Source organism: Bos grunniens, chromosome 28 (assembly GCF_055505025.1).
Source record: "Bos grunniens cultivar Pamir isolate PY7600 chromosome 28, Bosgru_T2T1.0, whole genome shotgun sequence".
In the NCBI taxonomy this organism is placed as follows: Eukaryota; Metazoa; Chordata; class Mammalia; order Artiodactyla; family Bovidae; genus Bos; species Bos grunniens.
In genome coordinates, this window is record NC_141192.1 from 27943375 (window position 1) to 27967298 (window position 23924).

The window sequence follows — 23924 nt, forward strand, 5'->3', positions numbered from 1 at the left end:
CCAGTACTTTGGCCACCTCATGTGAAGAGTTGACTCATTGGAAAAGACTCTGATGCTGGGAGGGATTGGGGGCAGGAGGAGAAGGGGACGACAGAGGATGTGATGGCTGGATGGCATCACTGATTGATGGACGTGAGTCCAGGGGCGGTGGCCAGGAGGACCAACCCCACGTCCAAGGAGCCGTGGCTGCACGGGCGCAGGAGGGCCTAGAGCAGCTATCCCACATTGAAGGTCAGGAAGGGCGGCGGTGAGGAGATATCCATTGTCCAAGGTAAGGAGCAGTGGCTGCCCTTTGCCAGAGCAGCCGTGAAGAGATACCCCACGCCCAAGGTAAGAGAAACCCAAGTAAGACGTTCGGTTTTGCAAGAGGGCATCAGAGGGCAAACACACTGAAACCATACTCACAGAAAACTAGTCAATCTAATCACACTAGGACCACAGCCTTGTCTAATTCACTGAAACTAAGCCATGCCTGTGGGGCAACCCAAGATGGGCGGATCATGGTGGAGAGATTTGACAGAATGTGGTCCACTGGAGAAGGGAATGGCAAACCACTTCAGTATTCTTGCCTTTAGAACCCCATGAACAGTATGAGAAGGCAAAATGATAGGATACTGAAAGAGAAACTCCCCAGGTCAGTAGGTGCCCAATATGCTACTGGAGATCAGTGGAGAAATAATTCCAGAAAGAACGAAGGGATGGAGCCAAAGCAAAAACAATACCCAGTTGTGGATGTGACTGGTGATAGAAGCAAGGTCCAATGCTGTAAAGAGCAATATTGCATAGGAACCTGGAATGTCAGGTCCATGAATCAAGGCAAATTGGAAGTGGTCAAACAAGAGATGGCAAGAGTGAATGTTGACATTCTAGGAATCAGCCAACTCAAATGGACTGGAATGGGTGAATTTAAGTCAGATGACCATTATATCTACTACTGCGGGCAGGAATCCCTCAGAAGAAATGGAGTAGCCATCATGGTCAACAAAAGAGTCCGAAATGCAGTACTTGGATGCAATCTCAAAAACGACAGAATGATCTCTGTTTGTTTCCAAGGCAAACCATTCAATATCACAGTAATCCAAGTCTATGCCCCAGCCAGTAATGCTGAAGAAGCTAAAGTTGAACGGTTCTATGAAGACCTACAAGACCTTTTAGAACTAACACCCCCAAAAAAAGTTATGTCAGTGTCTCCCAAATACTATAAAGAGGATATACAAGATTTTTGAAATTTATAACGCAATTTTATTGCTCTTTTTTCTTTTTCAAAGCTGTCTTTATTTTTTTTAATTATTATTATTATTATTTTACTTTACAATATTGTATTGGTTTTGCCATAAATCAACATGCATCTGCCACGGGTGTACACGTGTTCCCCATCCTGAACCCCCCTCCCACCTCCCTCCCTATACTATCCCTCTGGGACATTCCAGTGCACCAGCCCCAAGCTTCCTGTATCTTGCATCGAACCTGGACTGGCGATTTGTTTCTTATATTATACATATTTTAATGCCATTCTCCCAAATCATCCCCCGCTCCCTCTCCCACAGAGTCCAAAAGACTGATCTATACATCAGTGTCTCTTTTGCTGTCTCGTATACAGGGTTATTGTTACCATCTTTCTAAATTCCATATATATGCGTTAGTGTACTGTATTGGTGTTTTTCTTTCTGGCTTACTTCACTCTGTATAATAGGCTCCAGTTTCATCCACCTCATTAGAACTGATTCAAATGTATTCTTTTTAATGGCTGAGTAATGCTCCATTGTATATATGTACCACAGCTTTCTTATCCATTCATCTGCTAATGGGCATCTAGGTTGCTTCCATGTCCTGGCTATTATAAACAGTGCTGTGATGAACATTGGGGTACACGTGTCTCTTTCCCTTCTGGTTTCCTCAGTGTGAATGCCCAGCAGTGGGATTGCTGGGTCGTATGGCAGTTCTATTTCCAGTTTTTTAAGGAATCTCCACACTGTTCTCCATAGTGGCTGTACTAGTTTGCGTTCCCACCAACAGTGTAAGAGGGTTCCCTTTTCTCCACACCCTCTCCAGCATTTATTGCTTGTAGACTTTTGGATCGCAGCCATTCTGACTGGCGTGAAATGGTATTTCATAGTGGTTTTGATTTGCATTTCTCTGATAATGAGTGATGTTGAGCATCTTTTCATGTGTTTGTTAGCCATCTATATGTCTTCTTTGGAGAAATGTCTATTTAGTTCTTTGGCCCATTTTTTGATTGAGTCGTTTATTTTTCTGGAATTGAGCTGCAGGAGTTGCTTGTATATTTTTGAGATTAGTTGTTTGTCAGTTGCTTCATTTGCTATTATTTTCTCCCAAGAAGGAAAAAGCCAAAATGGTATCATAAGGCTTGTATTTGTCATCAAGAAATTTTTATACTTTTTATAAAACAATGAAGTCACATTGTAAAGATTGACTGACATGGAACTGAGATGTTATCTGGATTCTTTCTCTTGCCTTTGTTTTGTTGTCGCTGTCATTTTAAAACTCCATTTTGTTCCCCTTCTGAAACTACAGATGAATTAGATAAAATCCTCGAGTAATGAAAAGTCAAACTGTTCTTTCACTTCCTGTTTCATTTCATCTTGCCCTAATATCACCCTTGGTTAGAAAAGAAGAATAAAGTATTTTGATTAAATGTGTTGCACAAGACTGGAAAGACAGCATTGAAAAATGGAAAGGATATGGCTTCGGGACTGAGAGTGCCCTGGATATGAAATTATAAGAAGCATCTGTTACATGCCAGATACAGTGATAAATGTCATATATATGCATTTTCTTATTTGATTTCACAACAACCCTAGTACTTTATAGGTAGTATTTTTAAGAATGAGAGTTGATACTTGGGCAAGTTAAGTGACCAGCATAGATGCCATCCTTCTTGTTAAAAGTTGAAGAAGCTGTAGCTCTGTGCTTTATTCTCCAGTGGTCATGAGCTGTAGAGAAATCTACATGGGAAGTAGTAGCTGATTGCAGCCTACGTGGCATGTGATCTGTAGAGCAAAGAATTTTACATTGAGTATCTTTTTTCAAGGACTACAACTAGGAAGGAATTATTTTTCTTGGTGTGCCATGAAATCTGAAGTTATTTTGCTAGAGAAACTGTTACATGTGGTGTTTAGGTTCCAGGTACATTGTTGATTGAACAAACTTTATGAACTGGTCTGAAAAACTAATCACTTATGATTCTATTTCTTTAGGAGTTACATCCTAACTTAAAGACAAGTCATCCATAAATCTCGTATGTAAAGAAATTCACTTTAAAACTTTAAATTCATAAATCACAAATTTGATTTCAGATATATTTCTTAGATCCATGCTTTTATATAATGTTTCTTTCATTTCCTGCCTATTTTAAGAAAGGAGATTCTCATTTATTTATATCTGCATTTTAAAATCATTGGCTGTGTTGTATTTATACACTTAATTCTCTCAGATGAAGCCCTTCATTTCTAAAAGATAGCAGCTTTAACAAGGTAATAATAAAAAAGAATAGGCCCAGAAATTTTGTTGTGTGCTATTCTTTAGTAGAAGCTTGAGCAGGTAAATTGATAACTATTATTTTATTTTGTGCTGTTCATTTGGGCTTCTCAGGTGGTGCTAGTGGTAAAGAACCTGCCTGCTGATGCAGGTTAGAGGTAAGAGACTGGGGTTCAATCCCTGGGTCAGGAAGATCCCCCTGGAGGAGGGCATGGCAACCCACTCTGGTATTCTTGCCTGGAGAATCCCATGGACAGAGGAGCCTGGCGGGCTACAGTCCATAGGGTTGCACAGAAATTGGTCACTACTGAAGCAACTTAGCATCCACACATATGCTCTTCATTTAGGCTGGTCTTTTTCTTTAAACTGATGTACCAAACCTTGGCTACATCTATTAAATATATATTAAATAATTGTATTTTTACCAAAAGTATTTTATTTTCTGAACTTACTTTTTGGTTAATAATAGTAACAGCCAATGGTTAGTCATTTAATAGGCATTTACCAACAGGGGTGCAGTGAAAACTTTATAAATCTTTTTTTGTGTGGTCCAGTGTGAAAAAGGACTGGCCATATGTTGCATTTTTATTTATACCCTGATACACACAATAGATTATACAGTGCTTTCCTTCCATACAGTTATAAAGGCTGTATACCCACCTGCACATTAGAGGAATATCTTAATGTTTTTTGAAAGAACGGAATATTAAACAGTTGCAAACTTATAGAAAAGTTAAAAGTTGAATATCAAGGTCTTTTTGTTTTTCTCAAGAAGTATATGAGAGCAAGGTGCTTATCTGATGCTTCATTACTCTCAACTATGTTAGTATCTATTTCCTGCTAAAAGACATCCAGCTACATCATTACAGCTATCTAAGTCAGAAAATGAATATTAATGTATTACTGTTATTCCTATTAAACAGACACCATTCAAATATTTTTCCAGTAACGTCCCTATGACCAAAGGATCCAGTGTAGATTCACTTACTGCATTTAATCATCATGCTTCTTTAGTTTCTTTCAATCTAGATCAGTTCTGCAGTCTTCCCTTGGCTTTCATAACTATGACATTTTAAAATATCATGGTTATTTTGTAGAAGTTCTCTGTGTTTAGGTTTGTTGAATGTTTTCTGGTGCTAAGACTCAGGATATGCGTCTTTGGCAGAAATGTCACAGAAGTGCTGCATTCTCATTGCATTCTATCAGGTGGCATATTTTGATTCATCCCATTACTGATGATATGCACCTCAGTCGCTTGATTTAGGGTGTCTGTCAAGCTTCTCTACTGTACAGTTACTCCTTTTGCTTCCCCCTTTTGTAATTAATATATAATTTGTGTGTGGAATGAGGATACTTTGAAACTAAGTATAATATTTATTAGACTTCCAACTTATTCATTGATTTATTTATATAATAACATGGATTCGTGTTTTATAGTTTTACTCAGTGCATTATAATCTGTTAATATCTTGTTTATTTTGAGATTAAAACTGTCTCCGTTTGGGCCAGTGGGATTACATTCAAGATGGGTCTCTGTCTTTTTCCATGTCCTCCTCATTCATTGAGTACTTCCTTGCTTCAGGCATGACAAAATATTTCAGACTCTTCATGTACTTTACCTGCCCCAGTCCTGGAATCAGCCGTTTCTCCAAAGAAGACTGGTTCTTTTGAATAGAAATACTATTTAGAAGACATGGAGCTTTAGGTAAATTCACTGCTATTAGACTGTCACCATTAGCTGTCACTTTTCCTAGGCCCTCTTAGTGGACGTACATGTATATATTTTTTGTCATGGATTTCTTAATCTCTATATGTTGAAAACCATGAGTTCATACCAGTACATCTAGTTCTAAACCAATACCATAGAGTTCATTCTGCATATTTGTATTTCCTTTCTGTGATAGTGAGAAACCTGTCTTCTATTATCTTTATATTATCTACTGTCTTTTATTCTTTGATTAGTCTCCTTAAAAGCAACCTTTTTCCCATCCTCCTCACATAATTGCCTTCCTCACCCGACTCGGGTTTTAACCCCACGTGCCTGGCTGCCCTCATTACCCCATGTGGACACCCTCGTCAGCCTCCCTGTGCTCTGACACCCCATACCCAGCTGCCCCTGTGCTTGGATTTCCTTCTTCCTGGACTCTGACGCACTCCTCTGGTTTACCAGATGTGTGAACGGCTTCCTCACTCCTCAAGCTGACACCCATGTCTGGACCACCCCCGAAATGTGCACACTTCTCTTACTCTCCTTGGATTCTGACACCTCACTTGGGCAGCCACTGCGCATAGATACCCTCCTTGCTCTACCTGGACCCCAACTCTCCATGCCAGGCCAACCACTGAAAAGAGATTCCCCTTGGGTTCTAGATTCCCCGTGTGATCCATCGTCCTCAGCCCATTCAGGCTCTGCCGCCTCATGCCAGGAAGCTTTCTCACTCACCCTTCTTATCCTGCCTGGCTCCAGCACCTAGCTCTGCCCACTACTGTTCCCCTCCCCCCAACTCTTGGCACAGATCCCCATCTTGGTGGGCTTCACATAATGGCTTACAACTGTAAGGAAAGGGAGAAGGGGAAGGGCCTAAAGGTTTATTATTAAATTAAGTTGTGCTATGAAGTGTTTTATTCAGAGGATCAATTTGCTAATTACTATAATGAAAACCAGAGTAAAAAGTAGAATGTGACATACAAAAATCATTTTATTAGGATTTTTTTTAAATTACCTGAGTTTACTTATATGCCCTGAACTACCTCCATTGATTAATTGTTTTAAGATAAAGAAAGAGATTCCAGGTGACAGCATGCTATAAACCAGGGATCCCCAAACTCCAGAATCTAATGCCTGATGATCTGAGATGGAGTTGATGTAATAATAATAATAATAATATAAGTAAAATGCACAATATAAGTAATGTGTTTGAGTCATCCTAAAACCATTCCACCCTCGCAGTGTGTAGCAAAATTGTCTTCCACAAAACCGGTCCCTGGTGCCCAAAATGTTGGGGACCACTACTACAAACTATTAGTTTAATATCATCCTGTCCTGACTGCTTTCTTTCATTTGATGTTGTCATTGAATATGGTAATATGAGTAGGAGGGACCTTTACATATGTTCTTATATAAAGCAAAAAAAATTGTAAAAATAATTGAAATGTATAATGACCTTAAATAAACACATATTTATACCTTGACTTTTTTTCTCATTTAAATAGAAGAATCTTCATTTTGGCTTCCCTTATATGGTAACATGTGCTGCCGACTAGTCGCCCAACCAACCTGTATGGCTGAGGATGTATTTGTGGGATTTCTTAATGAGCAGGTTAGAAGACTTTAAATATCCTACAACAATTATAGCTCTAATTTAGATCTCAGTGGCAATTGTTTGGCATTTTGATATTGAGAAGTATTTTCTTTTTTGGTATATAAAACTGTCTCTTGAATGGCAGCTTCCTCATTGTTAGAATAGGAGTTATGGCTGGGAGTGATAAGGCGGGAAGGGGAAGGGTCTTAATGCAATTCTGATGGCTAGGGAGCTGCCTCTCCAGGTTCCTCTGCTTCATTAATAGCAGCAACAGGATAATCGGTAACAGAGGACTACTTGGGGAAACTGATGAGGACAGCTTTCAGCACAGTTTTGGCCTCTAGGCTTCCAAAGCTGCCTCTGTGCAACCTACTCCTTATTTATTTATAACTATAGTTATTTATATGCAGTAAATAATTAATTATGGGCGTCAATCAATAGCTTTTAAAAAAAGATTCCATTAAGAGGAAAGAAAATTTGCATTTATACAGGGAAGTCCGTGTTCTGAGAACAGTAAGGGAAAGTTATATTTTGAACATTGAGTTATTTTTATAATTTTCCTGAGTCATTCGGTGATTTTCTGTGGAATTCTAAGCACTAATTTTTAATAGGCTAGCTTCTCTTAAATTGCGTTGATTTATGATTTTATGTGTATGAGTTATGTGATAATCATTACTTCCTTTATGCATAATGTTTTTGAGAATTCAAAACATTTCTTCTCTGATACTAACTTTTTGACTTTGGGCTACTAACTTATTGTATATTAAATTAATTGGGTAGCTATCATATTAAAACATCTTTAAAAACTAACTGATAATTCAAGTATTTTGTTGAGTTTAGGGTTAAGATGATAAATAATGATTTAAAGTTGAGAATTTCTTGATTTTTCTTTTTCAGCAAATGGTAGGAGGTCTAATTCGTTGGAGAAGGTTGTACTGTGTTTTAAGAGGGGGTAAACTCTATTGTTTTTACACTCCAGAAGAAATTGAAGCTAAAGTGGAACCAGCTTTGATAGTGTCTATTAACAAGGTAAATAAAATGCTATTTTGAAGATAAAGGTATAATATTTTATAAAATTATTTTCTATTACAGTTCACACTGTTGTCATCTTATTTATAAAAATGGGAAGAACTGCTAAAAATAGTTCATAAAGATAATTTAATCTTATTTTTCTATTTATAAAACTTATCTGGTAAAGGAAGTACTGTATATTTTCTAAGAAAGTGTAGTAATTGGAGATCTATACCAGCAAATAGATCTTAAAGCAGAGAAGGTGACCTGACATTAACAGGTGGTTTAAATTTTTTATGAATGTATAATTAAGATATCATATAAACATCATGTTACAGTAATATGCTCTTTCTAGTTAATGCTTAAATGAACCCATAAAAAGAAATTCCTGAGTATACTTTGTGATTTCTTATGGGATTGATGGACAGTTGTTTAGCCTTCTGCCAGAAGAATACACATACATATAAATATACTGGTTTGATAAAAAGGAGATTATAAAATTTTAGTTTGAAAGTTTTTACCCAGAAATCTGCAGGAAAATTTTTCAGTCTAAGGCAGACTTATTTTATCTCACCATCTTAAGTTTGTCTATCCTCCAAGTCTAGGGTTTATTAGAGAGTTTTTCCTTCTCCTTTATAGCATTCCAACTCTAGAATTAAATTAGCATTTCTAGATTAGAAGATCATGTTTTCTGCCCATGAACTTCAATTGTTTCTAGTTGTTTAACTTTGCTTGCCTTCAGTGTGTGGTAAAACATGAGCCATCACATCTGTTAACTGTAATATACATGTTCTACTTGCCTGTAAGTTATCTTTTGAGAAAAAATGTTAGTATATGTCCTGAAAAAACATGTAGATACTGGTCTGCTAGTGTATAAAGATTTAGTTAATTTCTGTGATCTTTCCAGTAATGACATTTGATCTGTTTCTGCCCTGCTTTTAGAGATGATGCCACTTTTTCTTAAAGGAAATCCTATAGTGAGACCTTTTATTATGTAATTAAGTCCACTTAATTTATCTGTTGTATTAGAAAGATTAATGTTGCTCTTAAATAATACACCTCAAATATTATAACAGTGAATTTATTTTCATTTAAAAATTAGGTTACAGTGTCTTTTTATTATTGGAAAATTGATGTAATTTTTCCTTTGTTTGTCAACTTTTTGTTGAACATAGTGTTCACTTCCCCGCCAGAGTTTTTTTAAAATTTCAGATGTATAGAAAAGTTGAAAGAATAGAAAAATAAAACCTGGTACCCATCTCCTAGATTATTCAGCTGTTCTTAACATTTTACCACATTTGCTTTCTCTCTAGATACTTAAAAAAATTTTTTTCTGAACCATTTGAAAGTAAGCAGCAAGCAGCATGAAATCTCTTTCCTAGTATGTATTAGCATGTTTCTCCTGAAAACAAGGACATTTCCTTCATATCTGTAATATTATTATCATAGTCAATAAATTTATTGTTGATGAAATAATGCTATCTAATATACCGAGCAAATTGCCTCAATTGTCTCCAAAATGTTCCAATTTTTATTTTTTGTTTTATCCAAGACTCCATCAAGGATTACAGATTGCATCTGGTCACCGTGTCATTTGTTTCCTTTTTATCTAAATTGTACCCTTCACTTGCCATTCTTAAAAAAATTTATCATGACATTGACATTTTTGAAAAGTCCAGGCAAGTTCCCAAATTGTTTTTGACTAATTGTTTTGCTTTATTCATGTTAAATACTTTTGGCTAGAGCTCTTCTGATACATAGATGATTTTGTGTAACCTTATTTTCACTAGGTAGTTAAGTAATAAAAAAGAAATCCTACCAATTTTTTTCTTGTATGTTGTACAATGGAATATGGATAGCTATAAACTAAATTAAAATGTAATCCAAACAAGTGATATTTTAAAAGTTAGATTTGAAAACAGCCTTCAAGGTATTCATTTTTCTTATCGCAGCCCTTTAAGGGAGGCAGAGCAGGTAGGTCAACCCTGTTTTACAGGTATCTTATTTCTGTTTTACAAGTGAAAACCCGTACTGAGAGATCAGATAGAACTTGTCTAGCTAGTAAATAAAATTGTATGGGTCGCTTTTTTCCTAATGGGTAGAAAGCATAGATTAAAAATTCATGGATTTTTTTTTCTTCATAGTCATACTGCTAATGAAGCAAAATTAAACTTTCCTATCTCCAAATCCACTTTGAATCAGTTTTGAAAGTATAAAGTAGCTTTGAAATGAGGTTCTCAGTCCAAAGCCAAGTTACCTGTTGGCAGTAACTTATGAATCTATTGAAACTTTACGATTTAAATTTAAGAGGACAATTATAATAGAACTTCTTGGTTACTGTAGTCAGTGCATATGTATTTTCTTGTTTGATGATGAGTCTATTTCCAAAAAGTGGTTAACAGTATTTACATGGCCTGACTAAATTGACCTTTTTCAACTGACTCATTTTTCCTGTGGTAATAAAGGCTGATGACCTGGCAACTGATGGGATTCTGTAGTCAATCAGCTCCATTATTATGATCACTGAAATCAGCATATTTAGAAATCCCGTGGTGGCTCCACAATTAAGCATTGCAGATTCACAGGAATATTATTTAACTAATAATTTGTATAGACGCAGCCTTAGGCTTGGTACAACATGAGCTGTATTTGACCCTGAGGACTGATGACACAATTACTGCTTCCAGTGAATATGCTGCTGCTGCTGCTGCTGCTAAGTCGTTTCAGTCGTGTCCAACTATGCGACCCCAGAGACAGCAGCCCACCAGGCTCCCCCGTCCCTGGGATTCTCCAGGCAAGAACCCTGGAGTGGGTTGCCATTTCCTTCTCCAATGCATGAAAGTGAAAAGTGAAAGTGAAGTCGCTCAGTCGTGTCCGACTCTTCACGACCCCATGGACTGCAGCCTACCAGGCTCCTCCACCCATGGGATTTTCTAGGCGAGAGCTCTGGAGTCGGGTGCCATTGCCTTCTCCACCAGTGAATATGACTGTTATCTAAAGTACCAAAAAGAATTTTAATATTAAATCGTAAGGTTAAGGTTGGGAAGATTAATATAATTTAGTTGCTTATCTCAAAAATTAAATTGATGACAAAGTGTTAAATTACCTAACTTTGCAATATTTCCATCTTAATTTTCTCCAGTGCTGATTCCAGCACTGATTCCTGCCCTTTCTCAGTAGAAATTTTTCCTTTGCATTTCTTACTTAAAAAAAATTTTTGTATGAAAGTATAATTAATTTATACACTGTGTTAGTTTCAGGTGTACAACAAAGTGAATCAGTTATACATATACGTATATCCACTCTTTTTTTAGATTCTTTTCCCATATAGGTCATTTGCAGTGTATTGAGTAGAGTCCCCTGTGCTATATAGTAGGTCCTTATTAGTTATCTATTTTCTATGTAGGTGTGTATACATCAATACCAATATTTCAATTTATCCCTCCTCCTGCTTTTCTCCTGGCAACCATAAGATTATTTTCTACTTCTTTATCTGTGTTGTAAATAAGTTCATTTGTACCACTTTTCAAGATTCCCAAAATAAGCAACACCATATGACATTTATTTTTAAATATCTAACTTCTGTCATGGCTTAGTATCATTGAGTTAGACAAGGCTGTGGTCCGTGTGGTTAGGTTGGCAACTTTTGTGTGATTATGGTTTCAGTGTGACAGAATGTGGTCCACTGGAGAAGGGAATGGCAAACCTTCAGTGTTCTTGCCTTGAGAACCCCATGAACAGTATGAAAAAGCAAAATGATAGGACACTGAAAGAGGAACTCCCCAGGTCGGTAGGTGCCCAGTATGCTACAGGAGGTCGGTGGAGAAGTAACTCCAGAAAGAATGAAGGGAAGGAGCCAAAGCAAAAACAATACCCAGTTGTGGATGTGACTAGTGATAGAAGCAAGGTCCAATGCTGTAAAGAGCAATATTGCATAGGAACCTGGAATGTCAGGTCCATGAATCAAGGCAAATTGGAAGTGGTCAAACAGGAGATGGCAAGAGTGAACGTTGACATTCTAGGAATCAGCGAACTCAAATGGAATGGAATGGGTGAATTTAACTCAGATAACCATTATATCTACTACTGTGGGCAAGAATTCCTTAGAAGAAATGAGGTAGCCATCATGGTCAACTAAAGAATCCGAATGCAGTACTTGGATGCAATCTCAAAAACGACAGAATGATCTCTGTTTGTTTCCAAGGCAAACCATTCAATATCACAGTAATCCAAGTCTATTCCCCAACCAGTAATGCTGAAGAAGCTGAAGTTAAATGGTTCTATGAAGACCTACAAGACCTTTTAGAACTAACACCCAAAAAAGATGTCCTTTTCATTATAGGGGACTGGAATGCAAAAGTAGGAAGTCAAGAAACACCTGAAGTAACACACTAATTTGGCCTTGGAATACGGAATGAAGCAGGGCAAAGACTAATAGAGTTTTGCCAAGAGAACCCACTGGTCATAGCAAACACCCTCTTCCAACAACATAAGAGAAGACCCTACACATGGACATCACCAGATGGGCAACACCAAAATCAGATTGATTATATTCTTTGCAGCCAAAGATGGAGAAGCTCTATACAGTCAGCAAAAACAAGACCAGGAGCTGACTGTGGCTCAGATCATGAACTCCTTATTGCCAAATTCAGACTTAAATTGAAGAAAGTAGGGAAAACCACTAGACCATTCAGGTATGACCTAAATCAAATCCCTTGTGATTTTATAGTGGAAGTAAGAAATAGATTTAAGGGACTAGATCTGATAGACAGAGTACCTGATGGACTATGGACAGAGGTTTGAGACACTGTACAGGAGACAGGGATCAAGACCATCTCCATGGAAAAGAAATGCAAAAAAGCAAAATGGCTGTCTGGGGAGGCCTTACAAATAGCTGTGAAAAGAAGAGAAGCGAAAAGCAAAGGAGAAAAGGGAAGATATACCCATCTGAATGCAGAGTTCCAAAGAATAGCAAGGAGAGATAAGAAAGCCTTCCTCAGTGATCAATGCAAAGAAATAGAGGAAAACAACAGAATGGGAAAGACTAGATTTCTTTTCAAGAAAATTAGAGATACCAAGGGAACATTTCATGCAAAGATGGGCTCAATAAAGGACAGACATGGTATGGACCTAACACAAGCAGAAGATATTAAGAAGAGGTGGCAAGAATACACAGAAGAACTGTACAAAAAAAGAGCTTCATGACCAAGATAATCACGATGGTGTGATCACTGACCTAGAGCCAGACATCCTGGAATGTGAAGTCAAGTGGGCCTTAGAAAGTATCACTATGAACAAAGGTAGTGGAGGTGATGGAATTCCAGTTGAGCTCTTTCAAATCCTGAAAGATGATGCTGTGAAAGTGCTGCACTCAATATGCCAGCAAATTTGGAAAACTCAGCAGTGGCTACAGGACTGGAAAAGGTCAGTTTTCATTCCAATCCCAAAGAAAGGCAATGCCAAAGAATGCTCAAACTACCACACAATTGCACTCATCTCACACGCTAGTAAAGTAATGCTCAAAATTCTTCAAGCCAGGCTTCAGTAACACGTGAATCGTGAACTTCCAGATGTTCAAGCTGGTTTTAGGAAAGGCAGAGGAACCAGAGATCAAACATCCATTGGCATGGAAAAAGCAAGGGAGTTCCAGAAAAACATCTATTACTGCTTTATTGACTATGCCAAAGCCTTTGACTGTGTGGATCACAATCAACTGTGGAAAATTCTTCAAGAGATGGGAATACCAGACCACCTGACCTGCCTCTTGAGAAACCTATATGCAGGTCAGGAAGCAACAGTTAGAACTGGACATGGAACAACAGACTGGTTCCAAATAGGAAAAGGAGTAAGTCAAGGCTGTATATTGTCACCCTGCTTATTTAACTTATATGCAGAGTACATCATGAGAGACGCTGGACTGGAAGAAGCACAAGCTGGAATCAAGATTGCCAGGATAAATATCAATAACCTCAGATATGCTGATGACACCACCCTTATGGCAGAAAGTGAAGAGGAACTAAAAAGCCTCTTGATGAAAGTGAAAGAGGAAAGTGAAAAAGTTGGCTTAAAGCTCAATGTGGCATCTGGTCCCATCACTTCATGGGAAATGAATGGGGAAACAGTGGAAATAGTGTCAGACTTTATTTTTCTGTGCTTCAAAATCACTGCAGATGGTGATTGCAGCCATGAAATTAGAAGACGCTTACTCCTTGGAAGGAAACTTATGACCAACCTAGATAGCATATTCAAAAGCAGAGACATTACTTTTCCAACAAAGGTCCATCTAGTCAAGGCTATGGTTTTTCCAATGGTCATGTATGGATGTGAGAGTTAGACTGTAAAGAAAGCTGAGCGCCGAAGAATTGATGCTTTTGAACTGTGGTGTTGGAGAAGACTCTTGAGAGTCCCTTGGACTGCAAGGAGATCCAACCAGTCCATCCTAAAGGAGACCAGTCCTGGGCGTTCATTGGAAGGACTATTGTTGAAGCTGAAACTCCAATACATGGCCACCTGATGCGAAGAGCTGACTCATTTGAAAAGACCCTGATGCTGGGAAAGATTGAGGGCAGGAGGACAAGGGGATGACAGAGGATGAGATGGTTGGATGGCATCACCAACTCAATGGACATGAGTTTGGGTAAACTCGTGGAGTTTGTGATGGACAGGGAGGCCTGGTGTGTTGTAGTCCATGGGGTCACAAAGAATCAGACACGACTGAACGACTGAATTGAACTGGGTAGATGCCCAGGAGTGAAATTGCTGGATCATATGATGGCTTTATTTTTAGTTTTTTAAGAAACCTCCATACTGTTCTCCACAGTGGTTCTACCAATTTATATTCCCAAACAGCACCGGAGAGTTCCCTTTTCTCCACTCCCTCTCCAATCTATTGTTTGTAGATTTTTTGATGGTGACCATTCTGACCAGTGGGGGTTTCCCTGGTGGCTCAGCTGGTAAAGAATCTGCCTGCAATCCAGGAGACCTGGGATTTGATCCTTGGTGGGGGAGATACCCTGGAGAAGGGAATGGCTACCTACTCCAGTATTCTTGCCTGGATAATTCTATGGATAGAGGAGCTTGGTGGGCTACCGTCCATGGGGTTGCAAAGAGGCTTACACGATTGAGCGATTAACACTTTCACTTTGATTCTGACCAGTGTGAAGTGATACTCATTGTAGTTTTGATTTGCATTTCTCTAATAATTAGTGATGTTGGGCATATTTTCACATGCTTTTTTGGTCATTTGTTTGTTTTCTCTGGAGAAATGTCTGTCTAGAGCTTCTGTCCAGTTTTTAATTGGGTTTTTTTGTTGTGTGTGTTTTTTTTTTTTAATTGAACTGCATGTGTTTTTTGTCTATTTGTCAGTCTCATTGTTTGCAAATGTTTTCTCCCATTCTGTGGGTATTCTTTTAGTTCTGTTTATGGTTTCCTTTGCTATACAAAAGCTTTTAAGTTTAATTAGGTCTCATTTGTTTATTATTGTTTTTATTTTCATTACTCTAGGGTGTTGTTCAAAAAGATTGCTTTGATTTACAGTCAGAGAGTGTTTTGCCTGTGTATTCCTCTAAGAGTCTTACAGTATTCGGCCTTACATTTAGGTCTTTAGTCTATTTTGAGTTTATTTTTGTGTATAGTGTGAGGGAGTATTGTAATTTCATTCTTTTACATGTAGCTGTCCAGTTTTTCCAGCACCACTTATTGAAGCCACTTTCTTTTCTCCATTGTATGGTCTTGTCTCGTCTGTAATAGCTTAGTTCGACCAGAGGTGTGGGTTTATCTCTGGACTTGCTGTCTGGTCCATTGGTCTGTATTTCTGTTTTTATGCCAGTACTGTACTGCTTTGATTACTGTAGCTCCTTGACTTGATTGACTATTTCCTTCTCCATGTTGGGGAAATTTTCAGCTATAATCTCCAAAAATTTTCTCATACCCTTTCTTTTTCTCTTCTTCCTCTGGGACCCCTATAATTTGAATGTTGGTGTGTTTGATATTATACCAGAGGTCTTTGAGACTATCCTCAGTTTTTTTCATTCTTTTTACTTTATTCTGCTCTTCAGAAATTATTTCCACCATTTTATCTTCCAGCTCACTGATTTGTTCTTCTGCTTCAGATATTCTCCTATTGATTGCTTCTGGAGTATTTTTAATTTCAGTAATTGTGTTGTCTCTCTGTTTATTCTTTAATTCTTCTAGGTCTTTGTTAATTGATTCTTGCATTTTCTCCATTCTGTTTTCAAGGTTTTTGATGATCTTTACTATCACTATTCTGAATTCCTTTTTAGGTAGTTTGCCTATTTTCATTTATTTGGACTTCTGTGTTTCTAGCTTGTTCCTTCATTTGTGTAGTGTTTCTCTGTCTTTACATTTTTTTCTTTTAACTTATTGGATTTGAGGTGTCCTTTTCCCAGGCTTCAAGGTTGAATTCTGTCTTCCTTTCGGTTTCTGCCCTCCTAAGTTTGGTCCATTGGTTTGTGTGAGCTTCCTATAGCATAAGATTTGTGCTGAGTTTTGTTGTTGTTGTTTGTTTTGTTTTTCCTCTGGTGGGCAAGGCTGAGTGAGGTGGTGATCCTGTCTGCTTGGTGATTGGGTTTGTACTTTTATTTCGTTTGTTGTTTAGATGAGACATCCTGCACAGGGTGCTACTGATGGTTGGGTGATGCCAAGTCTTGTATTCAAGGGGTTTCCTTTGTGTGAGTTCTCACTATTTGATACTCCTGAGGGTTAGTTCTCTGGTAGTCTAGGATTTTGTAGTCATTGCTCCCACTCCAAAGGCTCAGGGCTTGATCTCTGGTCAGGAATGAAGATTTCAGAAATGGTTTGTTATGGCATTAAGTGAGATTAAAACAAATACCTGAAAACAAGAAACCAAAGCTGAATCCCATACAAATGGCAGTTACAAAATCAGTCAAATAATAATTAAAATAATGGAATATACATATATATATATATATACACACACCCATAAGCAAAATCAAAACAGTCTAGCAAAAATAAAGTACAGTAGATTGACCTGGCAAACAAAGGAAATCAAAAATTACATCTACCAGTTAAGAACAAAACTAACTAAAGCACAAACTGGAAAACAAAACTAAAGCAAGGTGCCAAGTGGGGAATAAAGCAATGCAAACAAAAGTAACAAATATGTTGAGAGGAAAGAAAAGACAGAAAGAATATATATACAAAATTAAACAGAGGTAGATACATTTTTTATTAAAGCAATTTTTACTTATTTTTTCAACTTATAAGATTATTCAGATTTATAGAAAAGTTGTAAAAAAAAACACCTCAGTGAACACTTGTGTTTCATCTAGAGTCACCCATTAACAATTTTGTCATATTTGCTTTATTTCTTTATTTTTCTTTTTTGGGGAGTGGGTTAAACACTTTTTGTAGTATTTAATTTTTAATCAGCTTTATGGTTGTATACTTTACATAAAATAAAATTCACCAATTTTAAGGGTATAGAAGTGAAGTCGCTCAGTCATGTCTGACTCTTTGTGACCCCATGGACTGTAGCCTGCCAGGCTCCTCCGTCCATGGGATTTTCCGGGCAAGAATACTGGAGTGGGTTGCCATTTCCTTCTCCAGGGGATCTTCCCAACCCAGGGATCAAACCTGGGTCTCTGGCATTGCAGGCAGACTCCTTACCCTCTGAGTCACCAGGGAAGTCTTTAAGGGTATAGTTTGATAATTTTGACAAATAAGATACAGTTATGTAATCATTATTAAAATCATTATTGGATTATAGTTTGTTTAGATATTTTTTATGAGAACATTAAGTCTATTCTCTTAGAAAGTTTCACTTATACAGTACTGTTATCAACTATAGTCACCATGTTTTACATTGGATTATTGGACCTAATTTAGCTGAAAGTTTTATAAAATCTTTTATCTATTTTTTTTTCTGGAGACACTTGAACATAAGTCTCCAGTATTGTTAATTCATCCCTGAATATTTCAACATGCACCTTTTAAAAACAGGAGCCTCTCAAATTATATAATTTATATTTATATGTATGGAATTATGTGTGTATATATAATTCTATCACCCCAGCTGGGCAGATTAGGAGGGTTTCCTATGTATCATCTAGTGTCCAGTCCATAATCACGCTTCCCCATTGTCGCTAAAATATCTTTTTAGCTTTCACTTTCAATCTAGGCCACTTCAACAATTATGCATCCTAACTTCTTCTAAACTGTAAATTAGGTCTAGAGACTTGATTAAATTCATTTTACACATTTTTATTAAAATATTTCAGGGATAATGTCAAATACTTTATAGGACATTATGTTCAGAGTCACATGGTGTCAGGTTGTCTCACTGTTGGCAATGACAAGTTTAATGACTTGATTAAGGTGATGACTGCTAGCTCTCTTCAAAATAAACGTTAACTTTTGTCTTTATAGTTAGCAAGTAGTCAGTTCGGTGATTTAGCCAGAGTGTAAATATGTTTGTTGTCCAACAACCTTTCACATGGTTTTAATGCACTGATTGCCCTTATCTAGACCAGTTATTACTTTGGAGATTGCATATACTTTTCTCCCTACTGTGCTTCCTCTATATGTGTTAGCTGGTGCTCTTTTATAAAGAAGAATGAATTATGTCACTCCTGAAAAGGCTAGATTCATGTTTAATGTTAATGACCAATTTTCAGAATAAGGAGTTGGTCTTACATGTTGACATTATATTGATATTGGCAACATGTATTAGAGTAGAATTACCTCCGCCAGATGTAGCATATGAGTGTCATTTCTATTGTCCTGTCCCACCTCCAATATTATGATAAACTCATAAATTTCAATCCATGCAGTCTACTCAGTGTTTTAAATTACTTGGTTTTATTTTATTTTATTTTTTTCAGGAAAGTAAGTCAGCATTTTTTTTTTTTTTAATTTTTATTTAATTAGTATACATGTGTTCCCCATCCTGAACCTTCCTCCCTTGGTTTTAAATATAAGGTAAGTAAGTAAGTGAAGTCGCTCAGTCGTGTCTGACTCTTTGCGACACTATGGGCTGTAGCCCACCAAGCTCCTCCATCCATGGAATTTTCCAGGCAAGAGTACTGGAGTGGGGTGCCATTTTCTTCTCCAGGGGATCTTCCTGACCCAGGGACTGAACCCTGTCTCCCACATTGTAGGCAGACTCTTTACTGTCTGAGCCGTGAGGGAAGTATAACGTAGATGTTTTAATTATTTTGCTTAATTTGTAAATTTCTAAGGGAAGATGTGCTATTAATGTGTTCTTAAATAAATAGGATCATTGATAAATGCCAAGTTGGTATTTTCTCATAGGTAGAGCAGATAAGCACCACATAAAACTTTTAAGAATAGTGTTTTTGTTTCACTTGTCAGTGTATTTCCAATACTGGGTCTCTAAGATCTTTCTTTTTATGCTTAACAATGTTAAATATTAAATACAAAGCAAAATTCCTTTCTTTTGATTGTCTTCTCTCATGATTTAGAAAATAGTAATTTTGCTTAATGCTGCTTTAAAAATTATGTGAAAGCATAAATTTTACAGTTGCTAAGGTATATAAATAATAGCTCTGCTATTTTGATCATAGGATCTTTTCTATGACTATAATTCTTGTCCTTCTAAATGGCATTTCCTGTAAGGCTAAGTCAGTTCATTAATTTTCAGAGGGAGCCATCTGTGGAAATAGTCACATTAAGAAAAGAAAAGCCTAAAAGCTATTCCCCTTTTCTTTTCAATCCAAATTTGAAAGGATGATTTACTTCAAAGTGATTGTTTAACTTCAAAAAACTTCCCTATGAATGTTGTTGAGCTAGACATCCTCAATAAAGGGTACTTAACTGGAGCCACTGAATCTCCTATACATTGTTGAAAGCATTTTATTAGCCAAAGTTTTATCCATTGCCAGTGGGGTGGGGAGTGGAATGGAAAAGAAGTGTGAGTCTTTGAGATCAATAGTCTTTTCTTGATTTAAATACTATGCATGACTTCATTTTAATGAATAATAAAATCTGTACTAAACAAGTCAATAACACTAGTTGGTGTGATAGTCCTTTGTTAAACGTCTTGAAATGGCTTTTAACCATTATATTTATCATGGACCCTAGCAAGTAAAATTATCATGAAGCACACGGGATTTTCTTCTGATTATGTTAGTCCTTTTAATGTATGAACCCTATCAACTATTTAGATTTTCCTTTATTAAATACAGCAAAAATAATTTTTTAAGCAACCTTTTTCTTCAGAGTTTGCATCTAATTTCACTGACATAAATTGAAAATAATTATATCACACTAATGCTAATTACACCCAGTACTTATTTTAACTTATGGTTATGCTTTATTTCAAACATTCCTTGCCATATGTTTGTAGAAGGTATGCCTTCTTTGTCATTAGAGTATGTATAAGTTCTAAAGCTTGTTTTTAGCCATCAACAATTTTGTCTTCATGCCTGATTAATAAGACTTTAGCCCAGACATCTTTCAAAGAACTCATTTATCTTTACAACATGTTTCTGAGGAAGATGTGAGTGCAATCTTATCTTTGTATTATAAGTAAGAAAGCAGGCAGTTCATTTTTGTAGTTGTATTTTATGGTTTGTTTTTTTTTTTTTGGAAAAAATTTCAAGACAAAATGTAGAAAGAATATTACCTCCACCATAGGATTATTTTGAAGCAAATTCTAGCAATCATATCATTTTACTTGTAAATATTGCTATTGCCATACTTAAGAAAATCTATAGTTATATATAAAGATAGTGTGTTATCAAAAATCCAGACAGTGTTCAAATTTCTGTCTTGTGATTTTTTTAACAGCTTTTTGAATCAGGATCCAAATAAGGCCCATATACTGCAGTTGACTGATTAGGTCTCCTAAATTTCTTAATCAGTTGGCATTCATTCCACCATCACCCTGCCTTCTCTCTTACATATACACACACACACAATTACACACAATTTGTTTGTTGAAGAAATTTGGTCATTTATCTTACACAGTTTTTATAGTCCAGAGTTTGCTGATTGCATCTTCAAGTTGTCTTTTTTCTTTCTGTTTCTGAAGCAGGTTTAGGTTTGTTCATTGGTTAGTTTTCATTCCAATCCCAAAGAAAGACAGTGCCAAAGAATGTTCAAACTACTGTGCAATTGTGCTTATTTCACATGCTAGCAAGGTAATGCTCAAAGTCTGTCAACCTAGACTTCAACAGTATGTGAACTGAGAACCTCCAGACATACAACTGGATTTAGAAAAGGCAGAGGAACCAGAGATCAAATTGCCAACATCCACTGGATCATGGAAAAAGCAAGAGAGTTCCAGAAAAAATCTACTTCTGCTTCACTGACTACACTGAAGTCTTTGTGTCACAATAAACTGTGGAAAATTCTTGAAGAGATAGGAATACCAGACCATCTTACCTGCCTCCTGAGAAACCTTTATGCAGGTCAAGAAGCAACAGGTAGAACTGAACATGGAACAACAGACTTGTTAAATTTGGAAAGGAATACATCAAGGCTGTATATCATCACCCTGCTTATTTAACTTCTTTAACTTATTTAACATGATGTGCAGAGTACATCATGTGAAATGCCAGGCTGGATGAATCGCAAGCTGGAATCAAGATTGCCAGGAGAAATATCAACAACCTCAAATATGCAGATGATACCACCCTAATGGCAGAAAGAGAAGAGGACTTAAAAAGTCTCTTGATGAGGGTGAGTGAAAGAGGAGAGTGAAAAAGCTGGCTTGAACCTCAGCATTCATAAAACTGAAATCATGGCATCCAGTCCCATCATTTCATGGCAAATAGATGGGGAAAAAGTAGAAAGTGACAGAGTTTATTTTTTGGGGCTTCAGAATCACTGTGGACAGTGACTGCAATCATGAAATTAAAAGATGCTTGCTCCTTAGAAAAAAAGCTATGACAAACCTAGACAGCTTATTAAAACACAGAGACATCACTTTGACGACGAAGGTCCGTGTAGTTAAAGCAATGGTTTTTCCAGTAGTCATGTACGAATGTGGGAGTTGGACTATAAAGAAAGCTGAGCACTGAAGAATTGAGGCTTTTTAACTGTGGTGTTGGAGAAGACTCTTGAGAGTCCCTTGGACAGCAAGGAGATCAAACCAGTCAATCCTAAAGGAAATCAACCCTAAATTTTCATTAGAAGGACTGATGCTGAAGCTGCAATACTTTGGTTTCCTGATGCAAAGAGCAGACTCATTGGAAAAGACCCTGATGCTGGGAAAGATTGAAGGCAAAAGGAGAAGGGGGAGACAGAGGATGAGATGATTGGATGACATCACCAACTCAATGAATATGAGTTTGAGGAAACTCTGGGAGATAATGAAGGACAAATGAAGCCCAGTGTGCTGCAGTCCATGGGGTCACAAAGAATCGGATATGACTTAGTGACTAAGCAATAACAACAGTTGGTTTGTTGGTAAGAATATATGTGACTCTTTTATCAATAGATGTATAATACTGTCTGGGTCTTCCAGTCATGTTAATGTCTGTTGATGAACATTATATAAATTCTTTATTTCATCAGGGATTCCAAACTGGTGCTGTTTTTAACATTCTTTCGTTTATTTGCTGGCATATCTCAGCTTTATCAGCTATTAGGTTGAAGGACAATTCTTAAAGGAAAGGCGGGATAAACGCTTGTATTTTTGCATTTATATACTTCATTGTTGTTCAGTCGCTCAGTCGTGTCCGACTCTGCATCATACCCATGGACTGCAGGATACCAGGGTTCTCTATCCGTCACCATATCCCAGAGCTTGCTCAAACTCATGTCCTTTGACTTAGTGATGCCATCCAACCATTTCATCCTCTATTGTCCACTTCTCCTGCCTTCAATCTTTCTCAGCATCAGGGTCTTTTCTAATCAGTTGACTGTCTGTATCAGGTGACCAAAGTGATGGAGCTTCAGGATCAGTCCTTCCAATGAATATTCAGGGTTGATTTCCTTTAGGGTTGACTGGGTTGATCTCCTTGCAATCCAAGGGGCTCTAAAGAGTCTTCTCCAACAGTTAATACACTAGTTACCAAAACTATGAGGTGGTTCCCAAGCATCCTTCAGAGGTGATCAATGAGTTAGTTTTTAAATATCATGAATTTGTGGATTTTAAGACTTTCCATGCATCAAACCATTTCTGTAGTAATTCTTATTGACGTTCAGTTGCCCTCTAATTGGCTACTGGAAGCATCTTCAAGTTTACTCTTGAGTCTTTTTGATACAACCTTAGTAATCTTTGATTTCTGGTAGGAAAGATGTTCCAGGCTTATTCTATTTCTTGAGCCAGGCTGGAAATGAACCATTTCTCTAAAGAACTCTGATTCCATTTAGTAGGAAAGAGTATTTAAAAATCATAGTATATAGTATAAAAATCGGAGTATATAGTAGACATTTTAAAAGTCACATATTCAAAAGTAAGATAAACAAATTATACATCTATTTCTGATATGGTATTTTTCCATTACCACAGAAACAGAGAAGTTAAAGTACAGTTTTAACTCAAAATAATGAAAAACTTTTTGACTTGAGTTAATTGTATTTTGTTACAAAATTGACTTCTCAGATTGTATTTGTATTATTGTAAAGCCTCTCAGATCAGCTAAAAGTTTTGGAATTAGCAAAAGCAAAACAAGAAATTGACCTTGGAGAGAACACTTATCTCAGAACATGTTTGCTCATCTATAAAGACTGACTATGGATTATCTCTAGGATCTGAGTCTTTCAGTAGCAAACTTTTAATTGCTATCAGAGTGACTCTTTTGTTATGCATTTATTCATCAAATATTTCTCAATCAGTTAGTGGGTACCAGGCAGTGTTTTAGTTGGTGTAAATAATGGGGGCAAGAATACCCACGTTGTTCGCCTTCACACCCTGCTGGAGGAGAAACTCACCACATGTACACATTGTGCAAGCCCGTAGTGACTGCCAGTCCTAAAATGCACCATGTATTTTCTAATTCATTCCTTGTTGGGAAGTGAAGTCCTGAGCACTATTACTGATACTTTTTCCACAGTGAAAAACTGATTGCATGAACTTTCTGACATTATCAGAAACTTTTTAATCACTTTTTCTTTGATATACACTTTCTTGGTTGAAAAAAGTTTCTCACTAGTTAAATTATT

General features: G+C 37.0%; 1 protein-coding gene across 5 annotated transcripts in view; it reads left to right on the forward strand.

The window, feature by feature from the left end:
- The window catches only part of RTKN2 (rhotekin 2), a 112520-nt gene that overhangs the window by 68989 nt on the left and 19607 nt on the right, over positions 1-23924 (forward strand). For all 5 annotated transcript variants that reach the window (XM_086382286.1, XM_086382287.1, XM_086382285.1 and 2 more), the window contains 2 exons: positions 6712-6818; positions 7698-7829. In XM_086382286.1, the coding sequence (XP_086238412.1) occupies positions 6712-6818; positions 7698-7829 (239 nt within the window). The remainder of the gene's footprint in view (positions 1-6711; positions 6819-7697; positions 7830-23924) is intronic.